Source organism: Mus pahari, chromosome 13, assembly GCF_900095145.1.
Source record: "Mus pahari chromosome 13, PAHARI_EIJ_v1.1, whole genome shotgun sequence".
In the NCBI taxonomy this organism is placed as follows: Eukaryota; Metazoa; Chordata; class Mammalia; order Rodentia; family Muridae; genus Mus; species Mus pahari.
Window position 1 is genome coordinate 92701935 of NC_034602.1, and position 13758 is coordinate 92715692.

General features: G+C 41.7%; 1 protein-coding gene across 1 annotated transcript in view; it reads left to right on the top strand.

The window, feature by feature from the left end:
* Pkd2 (polycystin 2, transient receptor potential cation channel) overlaps positions 1-13758 on the top strand; it is a 44485-nt gene that overhangs the window by 22521 nt on the left and 8206 nt on the right. The window contains exons 7-10 of the mRNA XM_021210260.2: positions 2406-2573; positions 5130-5311; positions 6503-6623; positions 10755-10853. Of these exons, the coding sequence (XP_021065919.1) occupies positions 2406-2573; positions 5130-5311; positions 6503-6623; positions 10755-10853 (570 nt within the window). The remainder of the gene's footprint in view (positions 1-2405; positions 2574-5129; positions 5312-6502; positions 6624-10754; positions 10854-13758) is intronic.

The following is a 13758-nucleotide window of genomic DNA, read 5'->3' on the forward strand; positions in this document are numbered from 1 at the left end:
TCTCAGCTTCTTCCTGCTAGTTTTCTTTTCCTTGTTCCAAATTCAAAAATTACTTGGCATTTGTGAAGCATATATCAAATCTATATAAGTGTTACAGAACATGTTATTCAAGTGTAAAAGAACAAGTACTTAAGACGTGGGGAGGAACCATGAGAACATAGACCACATGGCAGCACTGGTACTAGCAGCAATGATCACAATAGTAGTAAAATGGCTTTGACAGTAGAACCCAGTGTGCGCATCACACATTTCCAAGTGCTTCTCATAGAAGAACGCGTGCTAAATCCTTATGCTGACTCTCATTGGCTTTGCCACCCCCCCCCCTTAACTGAGGCATGCACATGTGCACTTCAGAAACTGCTCCCACTTGACATAAAAGTCCCCTCAGGATTTTCAGTCTGCAACCCACCAGATGCTGGTGCCTGCCACCCTTCCTGTGTTCTTGTAGCATCACACAGTTCATACAAGTCAAGGTAACTACTTGAACCACTCAGCACTAAAGTCTTATTAATACCAAGCAATGTTACAAAGACAATTAGTACTAAGGCAAACAAGAGAGACAAGTGTGGAAGATACAAAGCTACTTTTTGATATATATATATATATATATATATATATATATATATATACTAAATGGCAATTAATAACAGATGTTCCTTCACCAAATAATGTCCATGTTACCAAAACGAGTCAGCACTAAACATTTTAAATCTTGAATGCTGATCAATGAATAAGTTAACTGTGTATCCTAATTTATTGAATGGATTCATCATTTGTGGTGCATGTGTAGGTATAACGGGTATAGCTATAAAAACAATGACCTGCATAGAATTAAAAAGATACAAATTAGTAGAATTCTAGTTTTTAACATTTGAGTATATTTCTACTTACTACATGAAACTGTAAACAAGTGTACTACATGTTACACAAATACTTTTAAAGTCTATCAAGAAAAGCGTATATAATATTATAATGCAGTAGTTCGTGTTTATATTTCATATCAGACACATTTGCTTATTGTCCATTTAAACATTAACATGCTTTCTAACCACTCAGACACACACACACACACACACACACACACACACACACAAACACAGTTAGGTTTTCTCCTCACACACCGGTGAACTTTGTCCACTTTGAAGATCCTGGACTAGTGGTTGCTGGTATAGAGTTGAGGCTGGTCTTTTGGTCCCATAGCCACAAGGGTTTGCCGGCATCCCTCTGAAGACTTACTTTCTGTAGCTGGTAACTTTGGATTAACCTTAGTGCTGCCATGACTCAATCCAGATCATCCCATGTCTCCTTTGAAGCATTTTCTGCCTAAAGAGAAGGAAGGCCGTCCCTCTGCTGCACCTGCTCCCTCTGAAAGAGGGCAAAGAGGGCTTTTGTTTCATCCAGCTGAAATTTAAGTTCACCTAGAGCCCAGCATCTCAAAAGTCCCTTTGCAATTGTTCCCTGTGTCTTCCTGTTTTTTTACTCTAGCAAATACACTGAAGACTCCATCTTGTGTCAGCAGCTAGCCGTTTGTCCTAGCCAGTTAAATTTTAGAATTACTGAAAGAAATACTTTAAAAGTCTAAATTTAAATAATGATAATAGCTTAGCTTCCCTGGTGAAAATAAGTCATTTATTCAACAAAGCTACCCTACCAGGTGCCTGGCTGTGCTCAAGGCCTTAGAGATGCAGGGACTCAGAGGGCAGCCCAACCATCTGCCCTCCTAAAGCTTGTGTTCTGGTTGGGGATGAAGGGCTTTTGTAGATAGAAATGAAAACTACAAAGAAAAATTCGGAGTGATTTAACAACACACGTATCCTCAAAAACTCTCTTTTCCTTCTCATTCCCTATTTTGGAAGAAGACAGGAAAGTGATACAGACTTTTGTTGGTGGTGTTTTGGGTTTTTTGTTTGTTTTTGTATTTAAACATCTTGACTGAATAATAATCTGGGATTTGGATAAAAGATTATCGTTGGATTTGCTGACTAACTCGCCCCTTTCAACCAAGTCTCAGTACCAGATAACTTAGAGCATCTAAGAGAGAAAGGAGAATTTGAACTACAGCAGGAGGGTATTCAGGAAGCATACCTGCGTGAAAACCAAGAGTGTCTGGCTCTTCAGCAGTGATAGGCAGCTGGGCAGAAGACCTTCCTGTCTGAATGTCAGCTTGGTTTTCTGTAATCTCCTCTATGTAGTCTGTGTGTACAGCTGTGTACGTGTACTCGGTTGATTTCTGTTCCTAAGGAAATGTTGGCTGCAGGTTGTTTGCACATTTAGAGCTGATGGCTAATAGCTGCTGCTGTTGGCTCAGTAATATGGTCAGTCCTCTAATCAATAGATTAAAAATAGGCATTTTAAAGTAGATTGTCTCTTTCTAAAGTGATAAGTATAACTCTTTTGTCTTCCAGTTATCCGTAGTAGCTATGGTGATTAACATTTACCGAACGTCAAATGCAGAGGGGCTACTACAGTTTCTCGAAGATCAAAATTCTTTCCCCAACTTTGAGCATGTGGCATACTGGCAAATACAGTTCAACAATATAGCTGCTGTCATGATATTTTTGGTCTGGATTAAGGTAACTTATGTCACACTCTTCATATATATATATATATATATATATATATATATATATATGCATAGATGATGATGATTGATGATGATGATGATGATGATGATGAAGAATCACATAGATCATTGGAAGACATAGATTTGCCTTTTTCGGCTGATTGAAATGGCCAGATGAGGTTGCTGCATAGTTTACAGTCATGTAGATGACGGCTTCTGTGAATCTCCCTGTCACTATGGATGGAACGATTTGCCTTCCATATTCTTGTCAGATCTGACCCAGTGCATTTTGTTTAAAACATAGTAAAGTGTCATGTCCTATAGATCTGGGGCCCCAGAGGGTCAGCATTTAACAAGATGTGGGTTAGGGAAAGGAACTTATAAAAACATTGGGCTGCAAAAGAGGGGGGAGAGAGAGAGGGAGAGGGAGCGGGAACGGAAGCACTTAATAAAAGGCCCGCCTCTTCCTGAGAGGCCAGAGGAAGCCCCGCCCCACCGTGCCCTGCCTTGGCAGCATCAGAAGCTCATCTGATTGGATTCTTTCCCACTCATTCCCTGCGTAGACCCCGGGCCATCTCAGGACAGTGATCCGGAATTCTGGAGGTACAGAAAAGCTCAGTCTTTGTGATGCAGCTGACAACTCAGGTCCAGTGGTTGAGCTGTGCAAACATAGCCATCTCCTGGTTCCATGTACAGTGTACATTTAAATGAGGTTTAACGTAACTAAAACTTCACTTCCTCCACCCCAACAGTCATGTTCTATCTGTGTGTTGCTAATGGCGACCATATTAGGACCACCACAGCAAGCTCTCAAAAGCAGCTTTCAGAGAAGGCTATTACCCAACGGCTTACGTGTTGACACCGGAAGGCCCCCGAAAGCATGGACCCACATTATGTTCTTTATATTCTCAGTCATTTGTTGCTCGTTCAAGAGAGTCCATCACCAACACCAAACTTTATCATAAAATTAGTAGGAGTTGGAGTTAGTGGAGTCGCTCAGTGGCAGAGGCCTTGCCTGGTTGGAACCTGTGAAGCAATGGGTTCTGTCCCAGATCTAAAGAATGAATGAGTAAATTAAAAATAGGAGTTCCAGGCTGGAGAGATGGTTTAGCAGTTAAGAGCTCTTACTGCTCTTCCAGAGGTCCTGAGTTCAATTCCCAGCAGCTGCATGGTGGCTCACAACCATCTGTAGTGGGCATCTGAGCCCTCTTCTGGTGTGTCTGAAGACAGTGACAGGGTACTCATATACATAAAATAACAAATAAATCCTTTAAAAAAAGGGGGTTTCATTAATAAGTAATATTGATCATAACAATATAGAAATTAAACAGTTTGTAAAAGACCACTAAGAAAGATTCTAGAGAGTTCTTTCTTAATGTGTAGCATGAGTTGTTGTAGTTTATTTATTGCTTTGCCTCCCAAAACATGACCTTTGGCTTCTTCCAGGCAGGAGCTATGCCTGATCCTCCCGTGTGCTCTGAACACAGCCATTGGTCTGCATACATTGTACCGGCACCTAAGCTGTCAGCTAGAGTCTTAGCTGCTGGACTTAGATCCTTGTCCACCTGCTCAGTGGACTTCACAGGCAGACTCAGCTGGCTCCCTGTCTGGCTGGTGTCAGGGGGGTAAAAATACCAGGATTAAAGTCACTGAAAATTCAAGGCAGTTTCCTGTAGTTATACCTTCATTGGCACATAATGAAGATGCACACTCAGTATTTTCTGACTTTATTTTTTGCTAGTGTTTTTCCCCAATCCCATTTTAGCTTAATCCTCTTGGGGACATTATTACTTATTTATCAGTCACATTTAAACATGTTTTACTGCCGGGTGTGGTGGCACATGCTTTTAATCCCAGCACTCGGGAGGCAGAGGCAGGCGGATTTCTGAGTTCGAGGCCAGCCTGGTCTACAAAGTGAGCTTCAGGGCAGCCAGAGCTATACAGAGAAACCCTGTCTCGAAAAAAACAAACAAACAAACAAAAAAAACAAAACAATGTTTTACCATATTGTAAATGTGATATAAGATGTGAGCAAATAGGGGGCAGAAGCTTTGCTTAGCTCACTATTGAGGGTACCTAGCATGATCTACGTACTCAACAAATACTTTTGGAATGACAAGGTAGATATTCCTAGACTTGAAAGAGGCAAGAAGTATAAGTAAATCATTTCTCTCTTACTCTTCTTCACTGTGATAAGTTACACAGATCCACTTTCACTAGTTCACATGCACATTGCAGAAGCACGAAGCACCCGGCACAGTATAGTATCTGTCACTGCTGTGTCTTGCCAAACATTCTTTGTAATCCCAACGGGAAAGGCTGTATTCTGACTCATCAACTTTCCATTGTATTTCCTGTCCCAGTAAATTTGACTCTTCAGGGTGCCTCAAACAAATGGAGTCATACAAAGCTCGAGGCTTTGCATCTGGCTTCTTTCACTTGGTTTTCAAAGTCCTTGTCATAGCATGCAGCCAATCCCACTCCCTCTTATGGTAGAAGAATTCCATTGTCTATGTGGACCACACTGTGTCATCCACTCATCGACTGTCCTTGTCCCCTCTTACAGCTCTTCAAATTCATCAATTTTAATAGGACCATGAGCCAGCTCTCCACAACCATGTCTCGATGTGCCAAAGACCTCTTCGGCTTCACTATCATGTTCTCCATCATCTTCTTGGCATATGCACAGCTGGCATACCTTGTCTTTGGCACCCAGGTCGATGACTTCAGTACTTTCCAAGAATGTATGTAAGTATCTGTGAAGTGAAGAAGAAAAGGTTTTTCTGCACATGTATGAAATTGTCCAATAGTAAATTTTTTAAAAATCGTCTTAAAAATAGGTTTAATCTGACATGCCACCTTATTCTTTACAGCAAGATAGTCTTGTCACTGTTTGACAAACAAATGTTAAAAATGCAGGTTCAATTACTTCATCCACAAACATTTCCCTACAAAAGAAAACAAGCTGTGTTGAGATGTTGGTTCTTTTAGGGAAACAGCGTTTAAGTAGTGAAATAGAGTGGAACACTAGTCCAAAGATCAAGATCTTTGCCACATCCAGCTCGGGTGGGTTTTACATGTCCAGTTGCAGGAAGAAGTACACATAAGCAGATGCTTAGCCCTGGGTTCTACCCCCTGTCCTCCCTACCCCTGCCCCTCACCCCCGACAAAAGGAAGCAATTTTCCTGCATTTCATTCCTGTTGAATATTGTTGCCTGTATCTTAGGTTTCCACTTCTAGAAGACAAAACCTATTTCTAATATTGTAGAAGAAACTAAAACCAGTTCACAAATCTTCATTTTTCTCCAGTGTTCCCAAATATACCAAAAACAAAACGAAGCTACTATATCCTGAATTACAGTTCTGTGCCATTCACAAAGAAGTGACCAGATGATTGGGGAAAGAGAAGATCATAATGGAAGTTAATGCAGCTTTGTGGACAGGGATTCCCAGTCACTCTTGCTTATTGATGAAAGCCAGGAAAGGAAGTGATGTCACTGCCAACGGCTAGGTCTAGCCACTGGGGCCTCATGTTAAGTGACTGAGGGTGCTGGCCCTTTGAACCCTACTATTTTGGCCATCTTTCAGTGTACCTTTTTGTTATCATTGCTATTGTTTAAAGATGTTTCAACTTCAGACCAAGCGTGACTGTTAGGAAGACTCTGTGTTGCTATTTACCCAGATCATGTCTTCTTGCTGTACAGACCATCTAGCAGTAAGGTTTACTGTTAATTAGAAATGGTATCTATGATATGAAGCCGTTATCATTCTGGAAAGCATCATCAGTTGACAGTACAAGTAATAAGATTTCCCCAAAGAGGTCGGCGGTTTTAACTCTTGGCTGGCTCTCTCAGATTTCCCCACTATGCCAGCATATGAAGCGCATGTCCACCGCGGACACTGTTTGCCTTTGGACTGTGTTCTGTTTTCTTTCCCTAGCCTCACCCAGTTCCGCATCATTTTGGGTGATATCAACTTCGCAGAGATCGAGGAAGCTAACCGAGTTTTGGGGCCACTTTATTTTACTACATTTGTGTTCTTTATGTTCTTCATTCTTTTGGTATGTATAATTTTTTTTTTTTTTTTACAGTGAGGTGATTTAAACTTTATTCTCCTAAGTCACCACCACCTTCTCTCTTCTCTCATGCTTGATCACCTATCACTTCAAATTAACCTATGAAAAACAGAAAAAAAATGTTAATTCTAGAAAACTTTTTTTCCATTGTTTTACAGTCTTAAGATAGTTTCTTTTCCCCATAGTCTTTCCATTACCTATATACATGTATCTAATGATTGTAAAAATAATTATAAAATGTACAAATTTATCAAGTTCCGAACATGGCAGTTTACTTCAGTGGTAAGTACCACCCCCTTCCGCAGCATGGTGGCACTTTTTGCCTTCTCAGTGTCTTGCTGATATGAGTTTGCATTTCTTTCTTTTCTTTGATAAAATGGGAACTAACAAAGCAACTTAGAAATAGGACATCAGGAGTTGTGGTTGGGTGAATTATCAGGTGTCAAGATTAAGATACTATTTCAACTTTTTCATGGACCTCAGGCCTGCGCACTACCTACAAAAACCCAGCATGTACTAAACTTAAAAGTAAACCTAACAGTCATTAGAAATTGCTCTCCAAATGTGCTTTAAAATACCTTCGAGTCTCTTGATTTGGAACAACTGTTACCATTAGCTTTATGTTAGTAAGATTTGTTTGAGTCGTTCTTTTCGTGACATCTTTGCATTCTACTTGTCCACTGAGAATGTGTGTAGCAAAGTTAGCTTAACTTGGGAGAAGGCATATTTCATCCAAATGCTATTATCCTTTCAGATTTTCCTTTCTGAAAGTCTGAGCAGCAATTTCAGTCACTCAGGGTCACATTTTCAAGGTCCAGCCATGGGTCCCTGTTTTGGCAGATGATACTCACAAAGTATCCGGTTAGCCACTGCTGGGATGCAAGGGGCAGTGCAACTCTGCAAGTCTATTCATTCACACCCTGCCTTTTTGGCCAGTACAGTGGCTGGGTGTTAATTTACCTCATCAACTGACCCCTTCCTGTCATGGATTAAGGGAAAGGAGGGGTTGTCAAGGCTTTGATGCCCTCTGACTGTGGGTTCTGCAGCACCTGGCTGTCTGCCAGGATTTCTAAAGCATGAAGTGTGTCCTGCAGCACACTCTTCAGTTGACCTCCACCACCTGTGAGGACGCACAGGGATGGTTTGAAAAGCTCAAATAGGACAGGATCACTGTGCTGCACTAGCCAAAGCCAACCTAGCACCGAGGTTATATAGAGTCCTCTCGTTAAGTCAGACACAAGAGCAGGAGAGAATTCTCAGTTCGTGTGTCTGAGATTGCCTTTAAAAAGTTATATCTGCCACTGTCTATGTGTTCTTGGAAATCTCATAGAATCCACACTTTAATTCATGTGTAGTAGAGCACAGGCCTGAGGATTTATGTATAGAGGAGTGCACACTAAGCGTTTATGTGTAATGGAGCACATACCCAAGTGTTTATGTGTAGTGGAGCACACACCTGAGGGTTTATGTGTAGTGGAGCATACACCTGAGGGTTTATATATAGTTTATGTTGTTTTAATTTGTGATATCCAATCTTAAATAATAGTCTTCCTTAATTTATAGAGATTTATAATTCACCAATAAAATGACAGTCTTAATTTTCATTCATGAGTTACTTGTTAAATATTACCAAAGCCTATACTTACACAGATATTTTACATAATATATAGTATAGATTATAGTGTTTATGCATTTGGTGATGTGTTACACAGTAGAGGGAGCCATGAAATGAGGGATCGGGCTTGGACTTTCTCTGGTTTCATGGACTCGTGGGGATAGCAGGCAGAGTTGAATGTACCTCTGTTAGCTAACCACCGTTATCAGGTACAGACAGCACACAGAAAGCTGATCTGACTTACTAACTGCAGTGCTCTGAGAAGGTGTTGCAAACAGATGGAAATATCCATTGCCACTGGGGAAGGGAATGTCAGGCATTTGTAAACGACAGCAGCTGTGATGATGAGCAATTAGAACCTGCCACGTACTAGGACCTGACTGAGCACAGCATCAATTTTCCCCTTAACCTGCATGCACAGTGTTTAAGGGAGGTCCTGTTACCTTTCCCATTTATAAATGCAAAGCTAGGGGTTACAGAGGTGGCTTTCTGAGTAAAGCGCTTGCTGTTCAAGTCTGAGAGCTCAAGTGTGCATTCTCAGACTCCATGTAAATGTGGCTCAGTCAAGGCAGCCAGCCTATAATCCCAGGGCTCATGAGATAGAGGCAGGCAGAATCCCTGAACAAACTGGCTAGCTAAACTAGCCAAATGAGGGAGCTCTGGGTTCAAGTGAAAGACCCTGTATTGGTACATAAGGTGGAGGTAGAAGTGAGTGGGGAAGGCATCCTATGGTTGCCAGGATGAGTTTCACACATACATATCTGCAGGGGTGAGCTCCACACATACATATCTGCAGGGGTGAGCACCACACATACCTGCAGGGGTGAGCAATACACACACACACATGCAGGGATGAGCACACAGCCCCCCCCACACACACACAAAGAAAATAAATGCGAAACAAATTTTGAAAACAAGTGGGTCAGACAATCCCAGCACTTCTGAGGCTGTGCCAGTAGGTTTTTGTGAGTGTGAGACCAGCCTGATACACATATAGGGAAAGCACTGTTTAAAAAAAAAAGAAAGAAAAAAGAAAGAAAAGATGCTTGTATTATACTATAATCTCAAAAAATAGAGATAATTATATTTTTAAAAAGTCAAATGAGGGGCTGGAGAGATGGCTCAGCGGTTAAGAGCACTGACTGCTCTTCCGAAGGTCCAGAGTTCAAATCCCAGCAACCACATGGTGGCTCACAACCATCCGTAACAAGATCTGATGCCCTCTTCTGGAGTGTCTGAAGACAGCTACAGTGTACTTACATATAATAAATAAATAAATCTTTAAAAAAAAAAAAAAAAAGTCAAATGAGGTCTTGGGAGATGGCTTACTGGGGAAGAATGATCGCTCTGTGTGTGTGAGCACCTGTGTTTGAATCTCCAGCAGTCAAGTAAAATGACAAGAATGGTTGGCTATGTCTGTATAACACCCGGCACCTGCCCAGCACCGGGACAGAGGTGTGGGCAAGTGGATTTACTGGATCTTGTTGGTCAGCCAACCTAGCCAATAAATGAGCTTCAGGTTTAGTGAGAGAGCCTGTCTCAAGGTAATAAGAGGGAGACAATAGAAAAGGCTTGCTCTGGCCTCTCCATGTGCACTTAATCTTGCACACAGGCACACATGTGCACTCACCACAATGCATACACACAGGACAGACAGCACTGTGGGCAGGGCCATGTTTGCTGGAAGAGCCTCAGGACAGAAGCGGACAGAAGGCTGCCTCGTACTCCTGGCTCTTGTCTCTATGAAGAGTTACAAGGCAGGACAAGAACTGTGCGGAAGCTCACAAAGGGAGAGTATGCACTTGAAGGGTGAGAACAGGTTTCCCAAGAGTTCCACATTTTAGGCTTTTCTTACTGGGTTTTCTATAATTCTGGAAGTTGTACTTCAAGGTGACATAGGTATGAGCGAGGTTCAGCTGACTTGACAAGCGATCTTTCATTTCCTTGTGGTATGAGGGTTGGGTTGGAATGTCTGATGTGACGACTGCAGTTGAAGTTGCTTTAACATGTTGGATGCTGTTGAGCCCAGCTCCGTATTACAAACGGTAGACAGAACTGTGGGGTTCCGTTGGTTTTCTTCTTTCCTTCCTGGGTTTTGTTGTTTGCTTGCTCTTTCCTTCGATCAACCCAGGACCAAGCGCCCAAGGGAGGTACCGCCCACAGTGGGCTGGACCCTCTCCAACCAATCATCAATCAAGAAAGTGCCCAACAGAGTTGCTACAGGCTAATCTGATAAAGCCAGTTTATCATTTGAAGTTCGCTCTCCCCAACTGATTCTAGTTTCTGTTGAGCTGACTAAACTAAGATGCAGGAGATGCCTAAGTGAAACTTCCTTCGGTATGACATACTGATGAAAACATAGCTTCCACGAATATGAACGCAAAACTTAATTAGTGGCTTCCTAATTATTCAGATTGGATAAAAAGGTGAACAAAAAGCATGTCTCAATTATTATATTGCTTTCAAATATATTTGAATTTTACCCTTTGATTTATAAACAGAATATGTTCCTGGCGATCATCAATGATTCGTACTCTGAAGTGAAATCCGATCTGGCCCAGCAGAAAGCAGAAATGGAACTCTCAGACCTTATCAGAAAGGTAAGCTAATTCCCATAGTTTTATGTGCGTGTGCTCATGTGTGTGTGTGTCTGTATATAATTTTAATATATTTTAATCAGTTCACCAAATCAACGTTGATTTATTGAAATTATTTGAAGTAATAGGTAGGTTGCTTTATTTCAGAAATAATTGAAATGCTTTCTTTGGTGGGAAGCTTAATACGTAGGCTAGGCCCTAAATTCTGAGGGTTCTTTTACAGTCTGAATTCGATTCTAGAATAAGCTTTTTGGTTCTTACTTACTCAGTGTTCTGGGGTCCTACGTTCACAACACACTGTAAGGGTCTCACATCTGTTACCAGCTCTTCTGCTTCAGTCATCTCTGTGACAGCTGTAGGGAGCTTCTGGATCAAGGCCACAGTTGGGGGGGGCCTAAGAATGTCACCCACCTTCCCCAAGCGCGTCATCACTATTGTGAGCTGGAAGGGCAGGGCAGAAAGGTGCTTGGCTTTCCTCACTGTGGCATCACTTGGCTTACAGGCTAAAACTACCATAAAAATAAATAAGTAATGCAAGTCTGCAGGGTGTCCCCCTCATTGTGGGAGGTGGGATAGTTAGCTCCTTTACCACTTCCACACTCACACCTAAGCCCCCTTGCCTGTGGATTTTGTTTTAGTCCCTTGGTAGAACCTTGGATTCTTGTCATCTTCGATTCGGTGCCACAATTGGCAGGGTTTCACTACTTTGTACTGTGTACATAAGCACTTCACATAGCAGGATTTTGATATTTACAAAATTCAGTTATTACGCTATTTTATATAACATCAAGTCTTCAACAACAGGGTTCAAATTTGTTTTGTCATAAAATATTGTGGGCAACAGCGCCAAGTACAAACTCCACTGTTATCTGTGTAGTCTACAGATTACCACTTAAGTAACATGCATATCTTACTCAATGGCCAGGGTCTGTGTGACCCTTCGTTCTTTTGCTGTTTGGTCATTCAACATCCCTTCTTCAGTTCGTATACCACCAAGCACATAGTGTTGCTCTCTTGCCTCCCCTGATAATCCATGTAATGTGTGCTTTAATGAATAGGGGAGCTCGAGAAGTGGCTCAGTGGTTATGGGCACTCGATGCTTTTCCAGAGCATTTGGGTTTGGTTCCCAGACCTTCAATGGATGCTCAGAACTGATTGTAATTCCAGCTCTGGGATTTCGAGACCCTCTTCTAGCATCTATGGGCACCCACATGCACATACATACACAAAAATAAAATAATACTTTTTTTGAGGTAGAAGAGTAAAAAAGCTATAAAGAAAAATAATAGCCGGGTGTGGTGGCGCATGCCTTTAATCCCAGCACTTGGGAGGCAGAGGCAGGTGGATTTCTGAGTTCGAGGCCAGCTTGGTCTACAGAGTGAGTTCCAGGACAGCCAGGACTACCCAGAGAAACCCTGTCTCGAAAAACCAAAAAAAAGAAAAAAAAAGAAAAATAATATATGTAATTTTTCGACACCTTTTTTTTTTTTTCTTTTTGGTTTTTCGAGACAGGGTTTCTCTGTGTAGCCCTGGCTGTCCTGGAACTCACTCTGTAGACCAGGCTGGCCTCGAACTCAGAAATCCGCCTCTGCCTCCCAAGTGCTGGGATTAAAGACGTGTGCCACCACTGCCCAGCTCAATAATATTTTTTAAGGCAGAAGAGTAAAAGCTTGGCTGAAATAAAGAGAATGGGCCAGTAGAGATAAACACAGAGCAGAAGAGCAGAGAAACAAGGACATAAAGGAAATGGATTGGTAGAAGAAACACCTCATTGTGGGAAGGCAGTCACAGCCTCTGTTTGATGGATTCAGGAAAACAGCTAAAACAACTTAGTGAAGATCGGTGTATCGCAAAATAAATAATGCACATTATGATGAAAACATGTTGGAGAGAGAATTATGTTTGCAAATAAATTTCATGTTAAGTCCGGAGGGGTCCCTCAGTTACTGTTCCATTGCTGCAAAGAGACAGTGTGACCAAAGAAACTTATCAGAAAAGCATTTAATTGGGGCTTGCTTACAGTTTCCCTGGGTGAGTCCATGATCATCACTGTGGGAAGTATGGCAGCAGACAGCAGACAGCGGATGGCAGCAGATGGCAGCCATGACACTGGAGCTGAGAGCTTATATCTTATCAGAGAGTAGAAGAGAGACTGAAAACTAACTGTGTGAGCTTTTGTAGGTCTATCTACCCCTAGAGATACACCAACAAGGCCATACCTGATAGTGAGGTAAAAGTCCTCACCAACTGTGGACCAAGTGTTTAAATATATGATACAATGGAGGCCATTCTCATTCAAACAGAGGAAATATCTTTCAATAAGAAATGAGAAAAATGTTAGGAGCTGATCTTTCCGTAGGGAGGGTATGATAATTCACCAACATATAGCAAGTTTGTTCAGCTCTCATTTAGGCGAGGAGGTGACAGCATCATAGAAGATAAGCCGTGTTCGAAATTCTGGTAATGTTATAAAGAAGTTCAACATTTTCCTCTTCAGAGCTCTTCATGGTTTAAGTTTCTGTGCACTCAGTAAATATTGGGCTTGATTTTATGTTTCTGTGAATGTATAATTCATACCAGGGGCATGTTTAAATGTTTTAATTAGGGAATTAAAGACCATGAAACAATTAATTTACCCTGTGATTATTCCATTCACTGTGCACAATTTCAGCCTGATAGCCCTGCTTATCATGCAAAGCAAAATGTCTCTGCTACACTTCAGCTAAGCATGAGACCTGCACTCCCAGTGCCTGGCAGTTACTCTACCAGTGACGAATTGCCTTAGGCTTGCCTCTAATTTCTTGAAAGTACTCAGCCTTATTTCACTGTCTTTAAGAAATGTTTTTTACCGCCAGGCAGTGGTGGTACATGCCTTTAATCCCAGCACTTGGGAGGCAGAGGCAGGCGG